The 13,540-nt window shown below is 42.5% G+C and overlaps 1 protein-coding gene across 1 annotated transcript in view; it reads right to left on the reverse strand.

Annotated features, from left to right (window-relative positions):
• Positions 1–13,540, reverse strand: part of pcnx1 (pecanex 1) — a gene marked incomplete at its 5' end in the record, with an annotated part of 55,600 nt that overhangs the window by 31,668 nt on the left and 10,392 nt on the right. Inside the window, 5 exons of the mRNA XM_083632481.1 lie at positions 282–511; positions 1,666–1,723; positions 4,643–4,736; positions 6,765–6,958; positions 12,021–12,150. Of these exons, the coding sequence (XP_083488607.1) occupies positions 282–511; positions 1,666–1,723; positions 4,643–4,736; positions 6,765–6,958; positions 12,021–12,150 (706 nt within the window). The remainder of the gene's footprint in view (positions 1–281; positions 512–1,665; positions 1,724–4,642; positions 4,737–6,764; positions 6,959–12,020; positions 12,151–13,540) is intronic.

Here is a 13,540-nt window from a genome sequence, read left to right on the forward strand (position 1 = left end):
CTACGACAACGAGGGTCATACAGGTACAATTGGGCGTGTCTTCGGGTGGGAAGCCAGATTAAGGTATATTCTTGTCCCTGCACTAGCGCCTTCTCTGGTGGGCTGGGGCGCCTGTTTGAGGGGGAGGGGAAATGGGAGGAATAGCGTGATCCTCCCATGCATTACGTCCTGCTGGTGTAATTCCTCACTGTCAGGTGAAAAGAAGCGCCTGGCGCCTTCACATGTACATGTATCTGAAGAAGCATTTTAATTAGGTTGTTAGCTGAGTGCCAGCACCCTACCTGTCAAATAGTGCCAGCAGGGTCAGCCGGTCAAAGTGCAGGCCGACCCACAGGTAGGGCATCAGCCAGAAGCGGTAGTACTGCTTGGCCTTGGCGGCGGCGGTGGCCACAGGGTCCTCGGGGCCCAGCGGTGCATCCTGAAGCTCCGGGCTCAGGTCTCCATCCTGCTGCTCCAACAGCTCTGGGTCCATTGTCAGCAGACGGTTCAGACGGATCTGTGGGAGGGAGAGCTGCCCCAGGGTCAGAGCTAAGTCCAGGCTCAGATTTAAGTCCAGGGTCAGAGCTAAGTCCAGGCTCAGAGTTAAGTCCAGGGTCAGAGCTAAGTCCAGGCCGGGTCAGAGCTAAGTCCAGGGTCAGAACTAAGTGCAGGGTCAGAGCTAATGCCAGGGTCAGAGCTTAGTCCAGGGTCAGAGCTTAGTCCAGGGTCAGAGCTAAGTCCAAGGTCAGAGGTAAGTCCAGGGTCAGAGCTAAGTCCAGGTCAGAGCTAACTACAAAGTCAGCAGAGCCAAGTGCAGGGTCAGAGCTAAGTGCAGGGTCAGAGCTAATGCCGGGGTCAGAGCTAAGTCCAGGCTCCGAACTAAGTCCAGTCCCATCTATTTACAAACCGCCTTTCATATGCTGATGCCACTCAAAGTGCTTTACAAACAAAACTGTTAAAAAACATGACATGCTTATTTGTGCAGATATTATTAATGAACATTTCTGGCAGGCTGAGAGTCGCCTGTGGCTCCTTTGACTTCAGTGCCGTTTGATGCCTGGTGGTGCACCAAGCACGTGACATCATGCACACAGCAGCGGGAGCTGGGATTGATCTACTTTTGTGGTGACATACAGACAAACCCTGTTCTAGACGGCTCAGCCTGTGGAAACGCCATAAAACAGTTGACAGTATACGTATATGTTATTATTCATCAATTATTTTCTCAAAAAGCCATCTAGACTTTCATGGTTTCTGAGATTAGGTGAAAGTCTGTTCCACAGGATACATGCTGTCTCCCTAGCTGTCACTGTAGTGTAGGAATGGTAAAAGTGGCTGATTATCTAAGTCATCTGACTTATATGGAACAAGCATATCCAATAATGTTGTTGCCTGCCAGGCTGTTGTGAGATTTAAAATCCAATAAAGATTTGTTTAAATTGATTCTGGAGCCAATTGGAACCCAGCCTCTACAGTGATTTTAAAATTGGTGTAATAGGGTTTGCTGTTGGTCACACACACACACACACACACACACACACACACACACACACACACACACACACACACACACACACACACACACACACACACACACACACACACACACACACACACACACACACACACACACACACACACACACACACACACACACACACACACACACACAGGTTGGCTACTCACCAGGTCATGAGGGTAGAAGCGAACTGAGGTAGAACTGGAGAGGTGGGAGTCTGTGTCCCTGCAGGGCGTCAAAGGATAAAAGGAGACCATTGATGATGGGAAAGCATCTGGTGCACTCACTGTATTAACTCACTGTATTAACTCACTGTATTAACTCACTGTATTAACTCACTGTATTAACTCACGATTTCTAACATGGCGACCACAAACAAAATGGGCAAAATTAGCTAGACTTTTTGTTTTTTTTACTGATTTATTCTTCAATGGCTCCGTTTTTAATTCATGTCATTCTATTTTGCTGGCTTTCATTCACCATTGTTATTCTGATTTTTGTTTTATCATTTTGTTTTCTGATTTTTCCATATTATTTTTATCAGGCAGTTAATTAAATGTAGGTTTCTGCAACATAAATCACTGGCTTGTCTTTAGCTCTAGCCTCTACTCTTTTTAGCATTGTTAACTAGCTAACTAACTAGCCAGCAGGCTAATATAACAAAGCAACTGATGTTAACAGTTAATATGAAACTACTGGCCCCTACTAACGTTATCTTCTACTCATTTGATGTGTTTACAAGACAGTGATGATTAGCTAGGCAGACACTATGGCTAGCTTTCTATCTTGCTGACACCATTCAAACACAAAATTACAGTAACCAAATGTATCAATATCAATAATGAAACGATCAGTTCCAAGATAAAAACATCACAGAAAATTAACAGCCATGTATTTTCAGACAGTTTAATTGTATGTTTAGAAACACACATTCCGCTATTGACAGCCACTGTTTCCACTTCCACTACAGCTGCCAGAGGGTGTGTTACGTCATCTCACTGTTTCCACCTCCACTACAGCTGCCAGAGGGTGTGTTACAGAGGGTGTGTTACGTCATCTCAGTGGTTTTCAAAGTGGGACCGGGGCCCCACTGGGGCGGCGACGGGGGGCACTAGGGGGGCCTCAGAAAATGAATGGAAATGCTTAAAAAAAACACCTTTATGGGGAAGGAAATTATTCAGTTATACTGTATTTGTTAATATTAAAGTATAATACATAAATAATGTAATATATTTTTTATTATATTTTTCAAGATTCAAGATTCAATAAATGTATTGCCATGTCAACATAGTTGATAGGAATTTGTCTTGATTCACTCTCAGACAAAGACAGTGCGGCAGCAGCACACAATATACAAACAATAAACATTAAACACAAAAAAGACATTCAGGCGCACTACCCAGCAGTATCGTATTCAGCAGAAAGTGCATACAGTTTAAAGTGCTATAGGTCATATACTGTATAATGAATCAGTGCAGATTCAGATGTCTTATGGCTTGGAGGTAGGTGCTACCTCTGAAGCGAGATGTTTTGCACTTAATGCTCCTGTATCTCCTGACTGATGGGAGGAGGTTACAGAGGTAGTGTGCCAGATGAGAGCGGTCTGCTATGATTTTATTAGCCTTCCTGATTATTCTTGTGGAATAAAGTGAGGGGGGACTACAGCCGATGATTTTAGATGCTCGGCGTACTACTCGTTCCAGCCAAGTCTTGTCCTGAGTGGTTGTGTGACCAAACCAGACAAGCATGGAGAAAGTAAGAACACTCTCAATAGCAGACCTGTAGAAGTGGGTCATGGCTGCTTGACTGACCTTGATCTTTTTGAGCTGCCGCAGGAAATAGAGTCGCTGGTGGGATTTGCTGATCTTGATACTTATAATTACAGTATATTAGTGTTAACAAATATAATATAAATAGAATCCTTTCCTTCCACATAAAAATCATCTTTGCCATGCCCATCTGTCTAATTGCCTGCCAGTCATCATCACATTCATTGTCATTTCCCCCTGGTGTGGGTAATACAGTAGCCTGACCCTGGAAGAATGTTTATAATCAGTGGTGTAGTGGTCCCTGGAGAAGTGGGTAGACTGTAATCCCCCCCCAGCCGCTTTTTGAGAGAGAGAGAGATATACACACACACACACACACACACACACACACACACACACACAATGATACTTACTAGTTTAAACTACTTTTGCTGGGCAGTCATTATTGGTGTCTACAAAAACATTTTGATTGAATTATAGGCTACAATGTAACAATGAGAACAATTAGGCTACCATAACCTAAACATTAGGCTACTGAATTTAGTTCATTGATGCAACAATTTCAAACCAACTCATTAAGTTAATTTGTACCAAAGCTGCCAAAATAATGGAAGCATTCAAGTAATTGAGGGATGCATTATTATAGAAAGCAGGCTAAAAACTTGTTACTGTAGGCTATGTCAAGAGAGAAACAGTCTCTTTCTCTCTTGAAACTCCCTACAGTAACAAGTTTTATTTCGAAAATCGACAGGATGTTTTATTTTATTATTCTCGTGAATACCTGCCCAGCTCGATCTGCTCTGTGCTGCTTGACGCAACTCAAACAGAAGAGCGAAAATACACAGGCCGATTTGTTTAGTGGAGCAAAGTGGAGAGCGGTGGAGAGCCGCTTCGGCGACGCCACTGGTGGACACAGGCGTTCACTAGACAGGCTGCGACCAGCTCCAGTGTCCGCCTCGCGGTCGTAATGCAACGTTTCCTGGTGGAATCTCAATATACCCGGCAGAGACTTTAGGCAGAAAAGAGAAAAAAGGCGCGTCAAAGGAGATTTAGAAGTGAGTAGACGCAAAGCCGTCTGAAAAATAAGTAGGTAGACGGCGTCTACCCTCCACTACACCACTGTTTATAATGGAAAAGATAAAAGAAAATTTTTAGATACAAATGTAATTATTAGATTATTAGATTAATAAAAGTAAGGAATATATTCTGAGGTTGTATGGAAGTGATTTTTGACATCTTCAATAGTATTGTCAATGGGTTTTTAAAACATCTTGCAAGGCTAATGCTATTTGGGGGGCCGCGGCATGAAAAAGTTTGGGAACCCTTGTGTCATCTGAAAGCCCTCTAAACAAATAAAGATGATACTGACACTAACCATATGTTATTGGAGGCTCGTCTGGTCGCAGGTTCAAAGTTGACCAAGGACATGTCACAACCACCGACCTCATACAAGGAGGGAGTGATCTTTCCTGAAAAGCCAAGCAGAGAGAGAAAAGCCTGGTCATTCCTCTGAAAGCACAAGCACAGAGCCACAAGCATAGGCTGTGTTTCTATGCACACAGCCGTCTCTAGACTATCACATAGGCTGTGTTTCTATGCACACAGCCGTCTCTAGACTATCACATAGGCTGTGTTTCTATGCACACAGCCGTCTCTAGACTATCACATAGGCTGTGTTTCTATGCACACAGCCGTCTCTAGACTATCACATAGGCTGTGTTTCTATGCACACAGCCATCTCTAGACTATCACATAGGCTGTGTTTCTATTAGGGCTGGGCAATATAATCGATACGGCAATATATTGCGATATTTTATTTCCCGATACTGTATCGATACTTGGACGCCAAGTATCGCGATATTTTTTTTTTTTTTGCAGGCCATGCCATGCCAGGCCTCTGCATCTGGTGATTCCCACCCCTAATCGATACTGTATCGATATTTCCCATATCGATGCATTCAGTAACACTCAACACTCAGTAGTTTTGACTAAATTTGTCCACTAACTTATCAGTATAAAGTGATGTACATATTATTACACTACCTGGGTGGTACACAGTGTGTTGTATCTTTAGCTCTATTATTTAATTTTGAGTAAATTCTGTAGAATATCGCAATATATCGTGATACAATCGTAACGTGACCCAAGTATCGTGATACGTATCGTATCGTGAGATCCTTGCCAATACCCAGCCCTAGTTTCTATGCACACAGCCGTCTCTAGACTATCACCTTCATAGGCTGTGTTTCTATGCACACAGCCGTCTCTAGACTATCACCTTGGCTGTGTTTCTATGCACACAGCCGTCTCTAGACTATCACCCTGACTTTGATTGTGGGGATAATTTGATTAAGATAGATGTTTGCATGCAGAGAAGCAGAAGGCTTTGTTAATATTGCCATGTTTATCTTGGGTACCATAATTCAATTATTGAGTGCCTCCTTCCCTAGAGGCTATAAGCAACGTCAGTCGTTTCCTGCCAGTCATGTTGCTCCCATTGTTTCTATTGCGTCAGTGGAACTTTATTACAATTCATCCAGTGATGAGCCTCAAGATGCTGTATGAAGGCCAGATATAAATACAGACAGTAGCTATAATGCTTAATAACTAACTTGTGAAAGCACAGATGGAGAGGCTTACTTGAAGTATGTCCAAATAATGCTCTGATAAGGCATCTATTATCCAATGAGTCCACAGAGCTTACTACACAGTGCCTCACAGATCACAGGGTTACTATTCTGAGCGTAACCTTTATTGCATAGTTCAGGAATCAGGTGTTGTATTCACATAATGGCACTGCCATCGATATGCATGAAAACCTAGCAATTGTCAAAGCCGTAAGATCACATGCAGTGTTGCAGATAAAGACAAAAATCATCAACACCCTGAAATGAGAAGTGCAGACACAAGCACATTAACATAGTCAGCTTTCTGACGACGACAATCTGCTCCATGCCGTGAGTAGGTGTGGTAATCCATTTTACCATTGGTTCAGAAGAAGGGCGTAAAACAACTCTTGACTAACAAAGCCTCTATTTACATAAATATTATGTAGTCATCACCAGCAATCTGCAAACCACTGTCTTCAGCATGGGGGGAAGGAATGCGCTAAGCTGTGACCGAGGAGAGCACGCACATCCAATCGAGGTCTCGAAGTATTGGCTGCAGACACAATATCAGACATGATAAATGGAGCGTGGATAATTGCACACGGCTTTTACTGATTGTGACAGTCCGCCGACCGTGGATAATCGCACGCTATGACTGATTGCAAGTCATATTTGTGACCAGTTCGGTCCAAGCAGTACCAAAGCATCAAAGCCACTGTAGCAACAGTCAGTCCCAAAAAGAGGAGTCATATGATTTCATGACATTCACAAGTGTCACGAGCACCGCCTTCCCCACAAACTGCCAATCCAACACTTCCAACACAATCCTCCCTTTCCCTCGCCTCCCATATGTCGCCTAACATCTCTGCCCGCCTCATGCCTCCCTACCGAAGTCATCCTGCAGGCTGGTAGCCCCAACGGTCGAGGCCTTGTCCTGAGAACCCTCCAGGTGCGTGCTTCCGTTCCTGGCCAGCAGGGAGGCGCTTGCGCTCAGCACGGTCACCTGGGATGGGGTTCTGGATGGCTGACTTTTCACCTGGGAAGTAGAAGGCTGGGAGGCCTGGTTGAGCGCCTCCTGAAGACTGTTGGGGGAGAGGGGAGAAGGGGAGGTAATGAGAAGCAGGAGGGGGGGGGGGGGGTGGTGGTATACATCATCACAGGGAGATAATGAGAAAGGCGAGGGGGGTTGGTATATGACATCATCACAGGGGAGGGAACATGACGAGACTGAGGTCATTTCACTATAGAGGGATTTCAGGTGCTGGAACACATACGCTGGCGGCCATAGTGGAGGTCCTCAGCTCTTGGGCCACAATGGTTGTCAACAACTGACTTTCTACTCTAAATTTACGACTTGGCCATCTTAACAGAAATTAAACAACATGATGGTTAATTTCTGTGCGAGTTCTGTTTTTGACAAGGATTCAATAATTCCGGCAATCAATATTCGAGAATATTTGAGAGTTTAGATAATGTAATTTTGTTAGCTGGCAAATCATGGCATCTGGTTAGCTAGCCATCACCATCTTGTTGTAAAAATATCTGATTTGCACACTAGCTAATGTATCTAGTAGAAACTAGAGTTACTAGTGGAAAGTAGTTGCATGTTAACATGAACATTAGTTGCTTTGCTAAATTAGCCTGCTGGCTAGTATCAAAGCCATAACAATAACAACAACAACTGTTGGTTCAGGTTAACTGAGCTCACTCTTAGCAGTGTTTGGAGTAGAGGCTAGGGCTAAAGACAAGAGTTTACAGTGCAGTGATTTAGAGTAGAGGCTAGGGCTAAAGACAAGAGTTTACAGTGCAGTGATTTAGAGTAGAGGCTAGGGCTAAAGACAAGAGTTTACAGTTCAGTGATTTAGAGTAGAGGCTAGGGCTAAAGACAAGACAATTTACAGTATAGTAACCTAAATTTGGAAACAAATGTACCTTATCAGATGTCTGATGATTAGGGGTGTCACGATACACTAATTTCACGATACGATACGATACACGATATTGGGTTCACGATAACGATACGATATTTTAACAATATTTTTTTTAACAAAAGTAAATAATTTTTATGTATTTATTTATCATTTATTTAACCATGTGAGTCCCGTTGAAATCGAAACCTCTTTTCAAGGGAGCCCTGGGAAAATACTGGAAAAATAGTCTTTCATTTGAAATACACAAAATACAAAACAAATGCTGTTTTTGGAAATTGTTATTATAATAACTAGAAAACAACATGGAAGATAATGCTTCTCTTGCAATAGAATGTGTCACACTGTCACAAACTAAATGTTTGTTGCATGGTGAAAGAAAAATAAAGTATACAATCTATTTCTTAAATAACTCATGCTCAATGGTCCCTAAACTTATGTAATCTTATGTACCCCTTGAGCTGTTTTGCCATGCCAGTAGTAGTCTACCCCCTCACTCATGCGTGTTGATTCTGCTAAATTTGTTCTATTATTATTCAGGAGCAAAAAATATATATATTTTTTTTACGATATCCTTTTTTTCTGACGATACGCATATCGTGACGTTTCGATATCGCGATATATCGTGCGACGAAATATTGTGACACCCCTACTGATGATAGTATGATGAATAGTACTATTCACTTAAAATGTTACTCAAGTGACCTACCAATTTTATTCAGGTACTACAGTATATCTTTCTTTTTCTTGACCCTTGCCCGGTTGTTACATATTTAGCTGTTATTTTCACACAGAGCATTTGGACCTCCATTTTGGAACCAGCCATGTCAGCTTGGACATTTGTCATGCAACTGTAAAGCCTCTATATGAGGTAATTGAGGGAGGATTTCAGAGGCATCCAAAACATATCCAAGAAAGTCCCCCATAAGTGACTTGGTGTGCATGGAGCTCTCCATCTTTTCCATGACTAAAACCTGGGAGTTGGGCTCATGGAAAGGTTTAGGAGACAGGTTTAGGAGACAGGTTTAGGAGACAGACTATGCACAAAAAGAAAGGAAAAGGGAAAACTTGCAGAGTAACCTAAGTTAGTACTGAGATAGAATGGAGTATTATATAGCAGCGTGGACAAGGGAACATGATCAGAGAAGCTGTAACTAAATGGTTTTCCACAAATAGGCGATGAAACTAACGGAAGTCAACTCAAATTTCAGAGGAAGAAGCTGATAAATGACACCACTGGTGGTGGATGAGTGAGTTAGGATAAGAGCATAGGTGTCAGACAGGCAGGGGCCAAGCAGTGATGTAGTGATAAATGGAGATGTGGGTCAACTATGACCTCCAGTCTACCGCCAAACAGCCACCAATAGAGTACCGCAGAAATGAGTCCGGAAGACCTGGATGTTAGAACTTCCGGTTCCTATGTGTAAAAGTCAATGGGATTTTTGGTTAAATGCCTGAAATAAAGTATTTTTTTTTTCTCATCAAATGAGGACCACTTATGATTTTCAAAGCATAAATGCATTTTTTTACACGGTTTTCAGAAAATGCTTCGCAAGTCATAAAAGTGGTCCTCATTTGTGAAGATTATCTTGCTGCAGCTGAACACAAAGTTAGCTGTTTCATACACTATTTTTAACCACAGACCTTATTTCATGCATTCAATTGAAATCCCAAAGAAAAATCCCAGACTTTTCCACGTAGGAACCAGGAAATGCAGGGACTTCTGAGTAAGCCTACAAAAATACATCATCCCTGCGGTACTCTATACAGACACAAATTGTTCTTATTTTTATATAACCTACTATTACTATTACTATTATTTTAAATACAGATTTGTGTCAGCATGAAAAATGTGGGTGTTATATGATTCTTGGCAAGAATGGAAATCACACATTAACATACAATGAACCACTAATTTAATAAAAAATAAAAAAGCTTTTTGTCAATGCATACAACAAATGTCAATGACATAATATACAAATCTGTAAGGTTTAAGTTTATAGTTTGTTTTGATCATTTAAAACAACGGTTGATCATATTTAAGCATGTGGTCTCCATTCTTGTTATGACTTTAACAAGCAATCATAAAACTGATTGACAAAGCAAAAGGTGAGTAAACCGAGTTGAGGCAGGTTTAGTCTCCAGTTTTTCCCTGAGAAGGTCATGTAAACATTGGAGTTAAGAGATGGGAGAGGTTTGGCTGAAGGTGGAGGGATGAGTGGAAGGAGGAACAGTTTATTGACCCCTGGCAGTGGCAGGCTGCATGCTTGTTTTCCTTGCTTAGCATTTGGAAATGTGACCTTGCAGGGGGGATGCAGAGAAAAGTAGAGGCTTGGTTAGAGGTGAATTAGGTGTTGGCAGTTTTAAAACAAAGAATGGAGGAGGTACACAGACCTCACAAGACCCAAATCTGTCCATCGACAGCAGAGGACCAGTGAAACATCAAAATTCTTCTTTACACATTTTTGTTCTTTCAAGAAAGTAACAGCACTTAAAATGCCACATGTTACGTGTCTCTCTAGACAGGCCACAGCCTCAGGAGGAGTGACTAATCATTTGAAGTACCGTAAATTCCGGACTATAAGCCGCACCTTTTTTCCCGTTTTTTGGCCTTTTTTGGCCCCTGCGGCTTATATAACGGTGCGGCTTATCTATGGATTTTTTCAAAAAAATAAATAAAAATAAAAATAAATCTCTCTTTTTTAGCACTCTTTCTAACTATAAATCCACTTCTGTTTTAATTTCCTCTCTTGCCCTCTTTTCACCACACTGTGTGACACTGTATGACACTGTGTGCACTGTAAAAAACAACACAGGTGGTGTTGTGTTATGTTGTTTTGTTGAAATGTTAATAAATGGGAGCTTCCTCAAACAGCCATCTCTTTCCCGACAATCCCCTCTGTGCATGAACCCTTACATATGGTAATTAAACATTAAAACACAAAAAAAAAAAAAAAAAAAAAAAAAAAAAAAAAAAAACATTAAAACACCCGCGGCTTATAGTCCGGTGCGGCTTATATAAGAAAAAAATAGTCAACTTTGCAGGTGCGGCTTATACACCGGTGCGGCTTATAGTCCGGAATTTACGGTATTCTCAAAGGCAGCAATCAATCATCTCAGGTCACTGTCATCTTGGACAGTAAAGGATTAGACCACACCTCCTTTGGCTTATGTCCAAGGATGACCACTTAGGCCTTCAAGGTTAGTTTCCAGAAGGATAGTAAATAGACTGATAAGGATCGTAGAGACACACTCAGCCAGACATTTATGAATGGTGTAGCGAGGCGAGAGTAAAAACAAGAAAAAGTCAGTAAAATGGCAATTAAATAAATGGGAATTTATATATATATATATATATATATATATATATATATATATATATATATATATATATTAAATATAATGTAAAAGGCTGGAAGCTTCAGCCATTCACCAGACGGCTGACACTTACCATTACAAACAACAAAAACACAACAGTCCTCTTGGGGAGAAGCAGCTGACTTAAAGCTTAGATTTTCACAATGATCAATCAACATGGCTCCCTTCTGAGAGGTCTCTGAGAAGGGCAAGGTAATGTGATTGAACCTACCATGCGCACTTCTGACAGGTGACAGTATACCGACCAGGAAGATTAGACCTTGCAGCCTGGTGTCTATGGGTTTGTCAGGACTCAATTCTGTGTATGTGGGTTTGTCAGGACTCTATTCTGTGTCTATGGGTTTGTCAGGACTCTATTCTGTGTCTGTGAGTTTGTGAGGACTCAAAATGGGATTGCTAAATGGGAAGATTAGGTGGTGAGATAATGGGATGAACAGAATGAAAATCCTTAAGAAAAGGAGGAGGAAAGGCATCAAATGCAGAGTGGAGACACTCCTGCTATGACAGAAGATGTCATGCAGTCCCGGCATGCAAAGCAGAAGATTGGTGACATTAGTGTCAGAAGTTGGAATGGTAAAGTGACTGTTGACGTGGGATGGAAAAGGGTGGTGCCTGGTAACATGCTCATACCAGACAAAAGGGTGGTGCCTGGTAACATGCTCATACCAGACAAAAGGGTGGTGCCTGGTAACATGCTCATACCAGAGAAAAGGGTGGTGCCTGGTAACATGCTCATACCAGACAAAAGGGTGGTGCCTGGTAACATGCTCATACCAGACAACATAACCAGAAGCTTACAGAAAGCCCAGTGCGACTCCCTGCTCCATGCCCGGCGTACCTGAGAGGAGATCCGATGAGGGAGGTGGGGGGCGTGGGGTTACTCCCCGCATTGTGCCGCCGCCGCACCGCCTGTCGACGAAACGTGCTACGCTCTCGCCGAAATATGACCGTCTCCTCGCTCCCTGGGGCTGTTGTGGGCGGCAAGAGACATGATTGGCCAGTCAGCGTGGCTGCCCTTCGCTTCTTTGAGAGCAACATGACTGAGCTTTAGTGGGACATCAGTAGGAGGCAATATTTCCATCAATATGGAGGGTAATACACACTAGATTTGAAGTGACAACAGTTCCACCTTCCACTCCCTGAACGTCAGACTACTACAAAAGAGTTTCATTTGATCAGCATCACCTAACAGATTCCCTCTTAATAACCACCATTGACAGCTTCAACCAATAGCTGCTATGTCAGCTAGCTAATGCCACTGAAATTGACTGAATGTACCAATATGAAATGGACTGTGTGGTGCAGCTAGCTTGCCTTGTAGCCATTTTAATACAAATCAAGACAGTGGGGGTCAGATGAGAACCTTGGCTACTTCCCTTCTGAACCAACCAAGAATCAAAACACTCATCAAATGTAAATCTGAATCTTTTTCTGCAAACCCTGGAATGCAAGTCCAGGCACACATGACACCTCCAATATATCTCAAGAGGTGAACACTCTAGGGAGCCAAGAAACAATCAACACCAAGACCCTTGAGAATAATGTCCACAATACACAGAAGCCAAAGACAGCAAGTTCAACCCAGTGAAAATACAAGATAATAGCCTGCAACTTCTACGAATGTGGAGGGATGGAATGCTCACTAGTGGATGACACTAATCAGAGAGCTGCTGTTTGTCTAACCTCAGCACAAAGCACACACTGTCCCATCATGCTAATAGTGATCAACAACACAGGGAACACTGTGCTTGGGTAAGGAGGACGCTAACTGGAAACTCACCATGGTTACACCCAATGAGCAAGGCAGACAACATCTCTTATGCAGGCACACGCACAAAGGCAACAATGGAGCGAGCCTTAAGGTCTGGGCTCCACCCAAACCAGGCCCAAATCTGTCACCACACTCCTGCTAGTGTGACAGAACACAGCCATCCAAACCAGGCTCAAACCTGTGTCACCATGCTCCTGCTAGTGTGACAGAACCCAGCCATCCAAACCAGGCTCAAAGCTGTGTCACCATGCTCCTGCTAGTGTGACAGAACCCAGCCATCCAAACCAGGCTCAAAGCTGTGTCACCATGCTCCTGCTAGTGTGACACAACACAGCCATCCAGTGAAGGAGGCATGATGTACATTGTGGTGACTACGGGGCTTACAACAAAAGTATGCCATCTAAGGAACCATCACTCTGAAATCATATGCACTATATGCCACCTTGGCCTAATTCAGTTATCACTAAACAAAGCTAACCTGCAACACAAGCAAAAATAACAAACCGACATCAGCGTAATAGTATTGCCTATAGTCTATAGGCAATGTCCATGAGTGCGTTTACATGCAGACAATAAATAGTTTATTA

The sequence above is a fragment of the Poromitra crassiceps genome (assembly GCF_964638095.1).
Source record: "Poromitra crassiceps genome assembly, chromosome: 3".
NCBI lineage: Eukaryota > Metazoa > Chordata > Actinopteri > Beryciformes > Melamphaidae > Poromitra > Poromitra crassiceps.